Genomic DNA, 12,299 nt, shown 5'->3' with positions numbered 1-12,299 from the left:
AGGGTCACTGCTGAAAGGATCAAGTTGAAATTCCTCTATTTCTTTTGCAAGGCCCTTTCCAACCCAGCCCCATCTCACCCCATGGGCCTCATCACTGGTCACTCTCTCCATGGAGCCTTTGGCCACTTAAGACTGTTCTGCAGTTCCTGAACATGACACTTTTATGCTTCTGGGACTTTGCTTATGCTGCTTCCTCCTCTATCTGGAATCCTCTTTTCTTCTAATTTTTTATCTTGGTAAACTGATATCCTCCAAGGTCAAGATCACATGCCAGTCCTTCTGTGAAGCTGCCTCTGCATATTAATTACACATTTCTGTGGAACTTTTCAAGTCAGGTCTGGCTGTCTGTGCGCTTTTCTCTTTTGCTCCACAGTGCATGCCTTGATGCAAAAATCCCTTGTTATTCATCTTTGTTCCCCTCAACACATCCCAGGTATTTGATAAATGCTTAACAATTCAAAGGCGTGACAGTGCTTTCCATACAATAAGCACTCAAATATATGTTAAATGAAGTAAGAATATTATTTAAATTGCTCCTTATACATGAATTCCAATGAGAGGCATACTTGCAAAAAGTTGCTTTTTCTTATCTCTGTCGAAGTAATTTTTCCACTCCAAGATCTGTTGACTGTGTAGAATATTCTCTGAATAACCTGGTTCCAAAAAGAAAACAAAACCAAATGAAAACATTAAAGATATCTATTACTTTATCAAAGGCCATCTAATATACTCTGAACAAAGCTAAGTTTTGGCTTTTTGATTATGTCGTTTCATGTCTAGTAAAAACGAACACTATATTTTAAAAATCTACATCCATAGTTTGCATCTGCCCCTATAATTCCAAGAAAAATAAAAAAAATATTCTCTGCTCACAAGTCTATATTTCCCAGCTGCCTACATGTCACTTCCTTTGTTTATGTCTCATCTTACACAGTGATGCCTGATTGAAGTACTGTTTCTTGGGCTGGATGTTTTGGGAAGGCAAATGAAGTGGGAAATATATTCTAGGTTGGCTTAACAATTAATGGGTCAGAAGAATGGCCGCCAACATGGTATTATTCAAGTGGGCATTATTCTGGTTATTATAGCCTTATTCATTGGAGACTTGAAGACTTCTAGTCTTCCAGATTTTCTCTGGAAACTCAAATACATCTGGGATAATTTATATCCCAAGTCCTTATTTGGGCATGAACAGAATGATTTGATATTTGTATATACCGTGAAATGATCACCACAATAAGTCTGCTTAACATCCATCACCATGTATTGTTACAAAATTTTTTTCTTGTGATGAGAACTTTCAAGATTTACTTTCTTAGCAACTTTCAAATATGCAATACAGTATTATTAACTACAGCCACCTGCTGCACATTACATCCCCAGGACTGACTTATTCTATAACTGGAAGATTGTACCTTTTGACCACCTTCACCCGTTTTACCCACTCCCAACCCTCCACTCTGGCAACCACCAATCTGTTCTCCACATCTATGAGCTTGGGTTATTTTTTAGATTCCACATATAAGTGAGATCATACAGTATCTGTCTTTCTCTATCTGACTTATTTCACTTAGCATAAAGCCCTCAAGATCTATCCATGTTGTCACAAATGGCAAGATTTCATTCTTCTTTATGGCAGAACAATATCACATTGTATTTATATACCACATTTTCTTTATCCATTTATCCATCGATGAACATTTGGGTTTTTTCCATATCTTGGCTATTGTAAATAATGCTGCAATGAACATGGGGGTGCCTATCACATGGTAGTTCTATTTTTAATTTTTTGAGGCACTTCCATATTGTTTTCCATAGTGGCTGCACCAATTTACATTCCCACCAAAAGTGCAGTGTTCCCTTTACTCCACATCCTCACCAACACTTGTTATTTCTTGTCTTTTTGATAATAGCCTTTCTAACAGGTGTGAGGTGATATCTCATTGTGGTTTTGATTTGCATCTCCCTGATGATTAGTGATGATGAGTATCTTTTCATGTACCTGTTGGCCATGTGTATGTCTTCTTTGGAAAATTGCTTGATAAATTAATGAGGTTTGAAAGCTGTGTAACAGATTTTCATGTTATATTTGTGATAGAGACATATGGGTTGGATTCATAGCTAGTTGAATAACTCTATTCAGAGTTTTGAATAGCAGATGGATGCCAACCCAAGAAAGGTTTCTAATTAGTATTTCACACAAATCAGTAGTGTTGTCTATGATTTACAGATAGATTGCATATAAAATGTGCAGCAAACATAAAACTGGTAAGGGTAATTATATTTAAAACTATTGTGAAAGATCCTACTAGTGTAGTAATAGTTACTCTTGAGGAAAAAGTGAGACTAGAGTGTAGATGTGACCATGATCTGAATGGCTGACTATCAGGTAGAAGAAAAAGCTGACTTGTTCTGTGTTGCACCAGAAGGCAGAACTAAAACTACTGGATAGAAATGTCCTTATACTGAAATGCTTCGATATAAGGAAGAGTTTCCTAAAATTAGGCCTATGAAGCAAAGGGTTATGTGAAGTAGTGAGGTTTATTCTCACCACAATTATTTAGGCAGAAGTTAACAGGATTCCTGTATTAGGGGGAAGCTGGGACTAGCTGGTTCTAATTTCTCTACCGGCTCCAATCACTCAGACTCTGACTGAAGTGCTCTAGGGAGAGAATGTGTCTTAGTCAACACAGTATTCTTAACACCAGCTCGGCAGAAGTCCATATAAAAAAGATGGAGGATTTTTAGCATAGAAATAATGTAAATGAAAATAAACATTAATACCATTTATCATAGTTTCATGTTCCCTCTCTCAAGTTAGTCAATTTCAGTACATATTAGTACACCAAATTTTTCTTTGTTGAACACTATTAGATTTTTGCCCCTATTTCTTGACTTTGAATATAAATTTATGTTAAAGTCTGTTTCCCATCCAATTTTATATTTATATACTCCTCAAATATTTTATATTATTTATGGATGTACTTTGTCACAGTTAAAATTATAAAACTTTAGCCTGTATTTATTTTTGCTTATTTTATTCTTTTTTTCTTTTTTCATTCTTTTTGACAGAATTTAAAAAATTTGCAAATTTTGATTGTTAAGCATTTCCTATTTTTAGTCTCTACTAACCTACTTATCTAATACTATACAAAAATGTACCTATATTCCATTTTACCGTAGCCTAAATCTTCTTCAGTGACCCCACTTCATCAGCACATTGATTGGTTTCCACATTACTGATTCAGCATTTTAGCTTATCAAGGTAGGGGCACCATCTAGTGGTGAGAGCATGTAGCTGCTGGTTCTACATTAATTACAGTTGTTTTTTCCTCTTCTTTTGGTCTACAACTTTGAGGTAAAATAAAACATTATTAACAATTTTAAAAATATCAAACAAAACTCAAAGATTAATAAAAGTAAGGGCAATTATTTACTACCAGTGAGAGGAATGAAATTTGATAATTTTTCACCAATGGACCTCTAGTCAACTTGATAGACAATTTGAATCATAAGTCAGTTTCCTTTCTTTTTCTTTATCTCTATTGAATTGGAAATCTCTAATTCACAATTATAGATGACCAGGAATGAAGCCACTGTTTGGTGGCTCTGTCAGACAGTTTTTAACAAGTGGATCGAATGCAGACATACACATTACAAAGAGACTTTTCTCATTGTAGGTGACTTGAATGCAGATGAACAGAGTGCTGGAAGCCTGGCTCTTCCACTTGGCAGGAAGTGGTGAATGGATTCCTGATCCACTCTTGTTAATTTGGCTCTGAAAAGTATTTCTTCGTGGTGTTCTGCAGAATTTGGACTTTAAAGGAATCTATCTAATAAAAATGATTTCTTTCTCTGTCAAGAGGAAAAGTTCTCAAGGGGAAAGAGTTAAGCTGTTAGTGATGAACAGTCTCTACCAAGTTTAGTCTTTTTAGGAAGAATACCTTGTCCTCAACAATTAAAGACCTGGCATTTCCGCCTGAAGTGATGGATTCAGGCCAATCAAGACACTGAATAAATCACTAAGACACCATCTGAGCAAGCCACAGAAATATCTTTACTGCTGGCATGAGGTCACAAAGAAATATCTTCAATCTCATCACTTATTTTAAAAATTCATGTGAGCACCTCTTTCCTCGAAAGTCAGCATATGCCAGTTAGGATAAGCAGAGTCTTTTATTCACTGGCAATTTCTTTCCACAGCATGCAAAACTGCAAACTTGAGGGCTGCAATTTGCTGGTATTTCCAGTTTTCATTTTCATTCAATACCAAGGGGCTTATTTCTCGACTGCCAACTCCTCTCTGGAAATAAAGGAGACTATGGAGTGACTTTAGGTGTAATCTCTTATTTGGGTAGTGATGTACTTTTTTGCATAGATGGTGCTCTGTCTTTCCACTCTAAAAAACAGCTGACAAAATAATTAAACAAACAGTCTTTTCCTGTAGCATAGGTTTTCAGGTTTCTCTATGATGAACAGAAAATAAAAGTGGCCCAACTTTTCTTCATCATATATATGCCACACATACGCTAATATTTGAGTCATACTCTGTCAGCAGTTTCTCCCAACTGTAAAGTGAAATATCTGAATATCTAGCATGCAAACAAAATATACTAATTGTTTACACTGTATGCCACTGAGATTATAAAACATTCCATAGGATCATATTATAAATTAATTTTGCTTTTTGTGAGAGATCTGTCATTAATTCTGAGGCTGTTCTGTGCAAGCTTCTTGGAAACAGGGTGATCTTCTCTGTCTGCCATGAGCACAGGAGAGAATGATGCCTCTAATTGGCTCACCTTTATTCCTTTACAGACAAAATATTAACTCCGTACTAGAAAGCTTATTTTGTATTTGTTCTAGAAAACCTCACTGTACTCTGAAATAATGCAAAAGTTTCAATGAATTAATGCCATTATTTGACCAAATTTCATAATAGAAAAAGCACTGGGGAGAACAGATAATTAGTCTAATAAAATTCTGTTTCCAGATATTCCTTGTGATTGTTTTCATTTGCCCTTTTCCTTTTTGGATGGTAATATGGGATTATGACAACAGCAGATACACTTATCTCAGTAGATACAGATTTACATTCTGTATTCTCAATTAATTCTTGTTTACTATTTATATTATGATGCTGTTTTGAGTTGCCCTATTATCATTTCATCACAAGTATTTTACACTTAAATGACTAATTCTGAATAATGGATTCATTTTTGTGAATTGGGGATAAAGCAGTATAATATTTACAAAGTGTAAATTTTAAATATGTAACAATAATATGCAAATACCATGAAAATATGTCAGCAGATAGTTAATTGTATCCTGTTAACTGACCAATGTAGGTTTTTTTTTTTTTTTTTTTGGTGAGGAAGATTGTCCCTGAGCTAAATTCTGTGCCACTCTTCCTCTATTTTATATGTGGGATACCACCACAGCATGGCTTGATGAGAGGTATGGAGGGTTCATATCTGGGATCTAAACCTGTGAACCCCAGGCTGCTGAAGCGGAGGGCGTGAACTTAACCACTATGCCACTGCGCTGGCCCCCTGGTGCAGCTGTTTTTGTTCAATGATTAACATAATGGAATTTTTTGGAAAATATGAATTATATGTGAACAAACTTGTTTCATGGCTTTTCACTCTGAAATCATAAAACTCCCTGGGGCCACTTACTAGATGACCAAAGACCATCACAGGTCCAGGAATCATACTTCAATAAATACCAAACTAGAAAGTGTAGACAAAGAAAAATTATCTCTATTTTACAATTCTGTTCTTTAACATCTTTTCTAAGAATAAATTCCAAAAGAAAGTTCCTCTACGGGAGAAAGCATTTTCTAAATTGGTAGGAGGTTGAACTAGACAATCTCTAACATCTTTTCCAACTCTTAAGATTCTAAATTATACTACTAATATGCCCTGAGGTTACAGAATAGTCAATAATCAGAACCCAATTCCCTTTGTGATTGAAGCTAGACTTAACATGTAGAATTCTTCCTTTTTTCTTTTTTTATTGAGGTCACATTCATTTATAATATTATATAAATTTCAAGTGTTCGTCTTTACATTTTGACTTCTGTATAGACTGCATCGTGTTCACCACCAAAAGTCTAGTTGCCATCCATCACCATATACACGTGCCCTTTTACCCCTTTCACCTCTCCCTGCTCCCTTCCCCTCCGGTAACCACCAATCTGTTCTCCATATCTATGTGTTTGTTGGCTTATCTTCCATATATAAGTAAAGCCATGCAGTAATTGTCTTTCTCTGTCTGACTTATTTCACTTAGCGTAATACCCTCAAAGTCCATCATTGTTGTTGCAAATGGCATGATTTTGTCTTTTTTAATGGCTAAGTAGTATTCCATTGGGTGTGTATATACATATACACCACATCTTCTTTATCCATTCATCCACTGATGAGCACTTAGGTTGCTTGTGTAGAATTCTTAAGCATGAATAATTTCACTTATTCACTTGATAAATATTTACTATGTATCTACTATGTGCCAGGCACCATTCTAAGGATTGGAGATACAGCAGTGAAAAATACCAAGTCCCTGCTGTCATGGAATTTATATTATAGAGAAGGAGATGGACAATAAACAAAAAATTTAAATATCAGATGATGCAACAGTGAAGAAGAAAAATAAAGCAGAACAAAGGAATAGAGAGTATGGGGGAGAGGACAGAAGGAGAAGGGTGAAGGCGGCAGTGGGTGATCAAGGAAGGTGTCACTAACAAGGAACATCTGAGCGCATATCTGGGCGAAGCGAAGGAGTAAGTCACGTGGAAATCTGTGCGAAGAGCCTTGCAGGCAGAGGAAAGAATAAGAACAAAGTACCTGAGGCAGAAGTGGGTTTGGTCCGTCCAGGAACCTGAGGAGGCCAGGGTGGCTGAAGAAGAGTGAGCAAGGGGTGGGGTGGCAGGAAATAAGATCAGAAAGCAGCGGCTAGGAGGGTGTGGGTGGATTATGGAGAGTCTTGGCAATGACTTTGGCTTTTACTCTGAGTGAGATAGGAAACCACTGGCTGGTTTGAGCAGAAGAAGGACATGATCTGGCTTACATTTTCAAAGGGTGACTCTGCCTTGTGAAGACTAGACTGTAGGGCAATGAGGGTGTAAGCAGGGAGACCAATTAGAAGTAATCCAAGTGAGAAGTGAGGGTGACTAGGACAGGATGATTGTAGTGGAGGTAATTTAGTATAGTGTTGTGATTAACAGGCAAAAATAACTTATGAGATAGTCTTAGATGACAGTGACACCTTCTGGCTCAAATAAAGTCTTACAAATGACAGAAGAGAACCAACAGAAAAGCAAAGAATGAAGTTCCTCCAGGAGAAAAAGAATGGTAGTAGTACATTGCAACTCAACAGAACCCAACAAATCCAAGGCCCTAAGAATGAGAGTGTTTTCCTTAGAGGAGACTGCCCCATTTAGTGGGGGATCTGAGCCAAAGACAAGGGCCGTCTCACTTGAGTGTGGCTGTCCATGCGAGGTGTGCCTTGGGGCTCATCTTTGGAATTCCTCCAGTGATAATCTGGAGCTAGGGCAGAGAATGCCTAACATGGCTGCAGTGTGCACTGCAGGCCTGTGTGCTCTTACTGCTAATTCAAGCCCTGCCTGTGACTGAGCAAATGAAGCTGTGCATGAGAAACAGGGAATGAGAATGCCTCACAAAATGGGAGTGTGTGATTATGTTATTTTAAATTCTTACATGATTTATTTTCTCATCACATGCAAGCTATTTCTCATTATCATTTCCAGTTCTAACTTTGAGGTTACTACAGACACATTTCTGGGAAAAGCTCTTGAAAATTCTTTTCAGTATAATGCTGAAGATCAACTGGGTATCAATATCAATGACATAGCAAAAGGTATACCTCATAAGACCAGACAGAATGAGTCTATTACTTTAATTTTGTATACAAGAGACCTCTTAAGCATTGGGTACATCTAAGAAGGAAAACAGATTTAAATAATTAATTCAATTTTACTGCACCTTCCTTCCACTACAGTAATCATTATAGCCCATGTTACCTTTTACATAAAGATATTAAAGCCTAGATAGTAGATAGTGATAAAAAGGAGACTTATGGACTTATATTAAGACAAAAGGAGATTCAGCCTACCGTGGTAATGTAGCGAGAGTGGAATTCTGGAGCATCTTTCAGGAACGTGAGGCCAGGATGTGTATCCACCAAATCCTGAAAAAGAACAAAACCAAAACTAAATTAACGTACAAAAAACCCCCAAAAAACAAAACACCAAAACGCTTACAGAATTTTTTCCCACCTATAGAGTAAGTCACCAGTTGAACTAACTTGCTATTTTAGAATACTGAACAATGCACTGAAATTTAATCAATACTTTATTAAATTCAAATGTTATCAAAAGTATACTTATGTGTGCTTTTCAATATGCATAGTATACTTTGATAAAAAGTTAAGATGTTAATTTAGCTATATTTGGTGATTTGTGAATCAAATGTCTTAGAGGTACATACTGTAATTCTAACACATCAAGGCATGTGAGGGAAACTCATGCCACAGATCTTGGTAGGGGTTGCTAAGTGAAATTTACACAGAAAAGATAATAGACACAAGCCAACCAGAATGATTCTTTCTCATCCTAGAGACACGGGAAACTTTTGAAAAAAAAAATAGCCATGTAGCCAGGTAGTTTGAAATCTACGTTAAGTTGTGTGAGCCAGCTAATGTCCATCAAAATAATTGTGTGGACAAATCTGTTTCTAATTTAAGATTTTAATTATTTTCAAATCCGATATCTTGTTCTTATGGAAGACTATTAGAATATTAAAACCTTGAAATACTGTTTTTATTTTCTAATTAGATTTTTAAAGCACCTTTGAATGATCCTAGAGAACCTATTAGAGATAATTACCGTCAACTTAATAACCAGAGGCAACAGCAATGCCAACGTAATCTATTAATTGGCTAGTCATCAATGGACAGACATCAATTATACCTCTCTTCTTTGTTTTCTCAGAGCAGTTAGCTATATATACCTACCACCACAGTCTAAAATCCATGGACCTTACTATTGCTTTAACTTTTTATTTGAAAATAATTTTAGGCTTAGAAAAAAGTCATAAAAATATTACAGAGAGATTTCCTATGCCATTCTCCCAGCTTCCCATAAGGGTAACAACTTGCAAACCATAGTACAATTATCAAAACTGGGAAATAAACATTGGTACAATACTAAACTATAGACAAATTTTACCAGTTTTTTCCCTAACGTCTTTTTCTGTTCCAGGATCCTGCACTGCATTTAGTTCTTGTGTTTCACTGGTCTCTCCCAATCTGTGACAGTTCCTCAGTCTTTCCTCGTATTTCATGATTTTGATACTTTTTTATTTTTTAAAGATTTTATTCTTTCCTTTTTCTCCCCAAAGCCCCTCCGGTACACAGTTGTATATTCTTCGTTGTGAGTCCTTTTAGTTGTGGCATGTGGGATGCTGCCTCAGCGTGGTTTGATGAGCTGTGCCATGTCCGTGCCCAGGATTCGAACCAATGAAACACTGGGCCGCCTGCAGTGGAGCGCGCGAACTTAACCACTCGGCCACGGGGCCAGCCCCTCATGATTTTGATACTTTTAATGAGCTCTGGTCAGTTATTCTGTAGAATGTCTCTCAATGTGGTTTTGTCTGATGTTTTCCCATGATTAAAATTACACACTTTCAGGAGGTATACCACAGAAGTGATGTTGTGTGCTTTCAGTCATACAATGAGTATGTGATGTCAGTGTACGTCTTATATATTGTGGTGTTAACTTTAAATAGATGTGGCTGACGTGGTGTCTTGCTGGGCTTGCTAACATAAAGTTATTATTTTCCCTTAATAATTGATAAATATTGTGGGGGAGATGCTTTGAGACTCTGCCAATATCCTGTTTCTCTGCAAATTGTGCCTACTGATTTTAACAGCTATTGGTGGAACTTGACTGAGGCATTTATACCGTGGTGTTTACCTAACAGTGGTTTTGTATTTCCTCATTCCTTCTACACTTATTAACTGGAATTCTTCTGTAAGGAAGAGCTGTTTCTTCTCTCCCATGTATTTATTTGTTCAATTTACGTCAATGTAGACTCATGGGTATTTATTTTATTCTATGGGTTATAATCCAATACTATCATTATTTTTTTTGCCCAAATTGATCTAGCTAGCTTTGGCCATTGGAAACTATCAGGTTGGCTCCTGTGTCCTCTTGACATGCCCCATCCTTCTGTGAACACTTGCGCATTTTCTGGTATCAAAAGATGGTCCAGGATCATCTTCTATTTTCCTTGCTCCAGTCCTGGAATCAACCTTTTCTCTAAGTAGCTCTTGTTCCTTTCACTGGAGAATGGTATTTAGAAGCCAAATCTGGGTGCTACCACTAGGGTGTCATTGCTACTGAGTCCTCTTTGAAGGCAGGGCTAGGAATATATGTATGTATACTAATCCATGCATACACACATACTTTTTTTTTCATATTTATCTCTATATATTAAAAACTATGTAATCATACAGATAATTCTGATTCCAATCCAATACCACAATTCTAACCTTCCCCTTTCCTTTGTAACTTTAACAGAATTGCTAACCCATATCCCATTGAGAAACAAATTTACTAACTACAGTACAGTATTTGTGTACAGCTCCTTTTCTCTTTAGAGTATCCAGTTAAAATACTGTTTCCCAAGGTTTCTTAGGTTATCTCTATCTTTTCCTTCCTTTATCCTCTTTAATGTGATTATGTTATTCATTTGTAATACAGTTCAGTTCATTTGTTACTGTTTATATTCTATTTGGGTTTCTTTCCCACAGGTCCTTGCTGATTTTTTAAAAAAATTTTTTATTGAGTTAATGATAGGTTACAATCTTGTGAAATTTCAGTTGTACATTATTGTCTGCCAGTCGTGTTGTAGGTGCAACCCTTCACCCTTTGTGCCCACCCCCCACCCCATCTTTCCCCTGGTAGCCACTAACCTGTTCTCTTTGTCCACATGTTTAAATTCCTCATATGGGTGGAGTCATACAGAGATTGTCCTTCTCTATCTGGCTTATTTTACTTAACATAATTCCCTCAAGGTCCATCCATGTTGTTGCAAATGGGACGATTTTCTTCTTTTTTTATGGCTGAGTAGTATTCCATTGTATATATATATATATATACCACATCTTTTTTATCCAATCATCTGTTGATGGGTACTTAGGTTGCTTCTGTGTCTTGGCTATTGTAAATAATGCTGCAATGAACACTGAGGTGCATGGGACTTTTGGAATTGCTCACTTCAAGCTCTTTGGGTAGATACCCAGTAGTGGGATAGCTGGATCGTAAGGTAGTTCTATTTTTAATTTTTTGAGGAATCTCCATACTGTTTTCCATAGTGGCTGCACCAGTTTGCATTCCCACCAGCAGTGTATGAGGGTTCGTTTTTCTCCACAACCTCTCCAACATTTGTTACTATTTGTTTTAGTTATTTTTGTCATTCTAATGGGTGTAAGGTGATATCTTAGTGTAGTTTTGATTTGCATTTCCCTCATGCACAGCGATGATGAACATCTTTTCATGTGCCTATTGGCCATCAGTATATCTTCTTTGGAGAAATGTCTGTTCATGTCTCCTGCCCATTTTTTGATCGGGTTGTTTAATTTTTTGTTGATGAGTTGTGTGAGTTCTTTATATATTATGGATATTAAGCCTTTGTTGGATGTATTACTTGCAAATATTTTTTCCCAGTTAGTGGGTTGTTTTCCTTGTTGATTTTAATTCATTATTTCTTGGACGGAGAGTATGTGAAACATTACTATGGTTCTGAGTCAAAGCTAAGGTAGAAGTGACATCTTAACAATATTGAGTTTTCCTACCCATAAAGAAGACATATCTCTCCATTTATATAAATGTTCTTTAATTTCTCTCAGCAATGTTTTGCTGTTTTCAGTGTACGGGTTTTGCACATCTTTTGTCAGATTTATCTCTAAGAATTTAATATTTTTGGGTAGTATTATAAATGGCATTTAAAAAATTTCAATTTCCAGTTGTCTGTTGCTAGTATATACAAAGAAAATTGATTATGCATCCATAACCTTGCTAAATTTACTTACTACATACACCTTTAACAGTATCCCACAAATTTTGAAAGTTGTGTTTTCATTTTCATTCAGTTCAAATAATTCCTAATTTTCCTTTTGATTTGTTCTCTGACCCATGGGTTACTTAGAAGTGTTATTTAGTTATCAGATATTTGGGAATTTTTCACATATCTGTTATTATTTCTAACTGAATT

General features: G+C 36.3%; 1 protein-coding gene across 2 annotated transcripts in view; it reads right to left on the bottom strand.

The window, feature by feature from the left end:
* PPP2R3A (protein phosphatase 2 regulatory subunit B''alpha) overlaps positions 1-12,299 on the bottom strand; it is a 153,008-nt gene that overhangs the window by 60,196 nt on the left and 80,513 nt on the right. For both annotated transcript variants that reach the window (XM_044755283.2, XM_014828713.3), the window contains 2 exons: positions 8,137-8,211; positions 567-653 (listed from right to left, as the gene is read on the bottom strand). In XM_044755283.2, the coding sequence (XP_044611218.2) occupies positions 567-653; positions 8,137-8,211 (162 nt within the window). The remainder of the gene's footprint in view (positions 1-566; positions 654-8,136; positions 8,212-12,299) is intronic.

The sequence above is a fragment of the Equus asinus genome, chromosome 21 (assembly GCF_041296235.1).
Source record: "Equus asinus isolate D_3611 breed Donkey chromosome 21, EquAss-T2T_v2, whole genome shotgun sequence".
Classification (NCBI taxonomy): domain Eukaryota; kingdom Metazoa; phylum Chordata; class Mammalia; order Perissodactyla; family Equidae; genus Equus; species Equus asinus.
The sequence above is the reverse complement of the archived record's forward strand: the minus strand, read 5'-3'. Positions and strand labels throughout refer to the sequence as shown.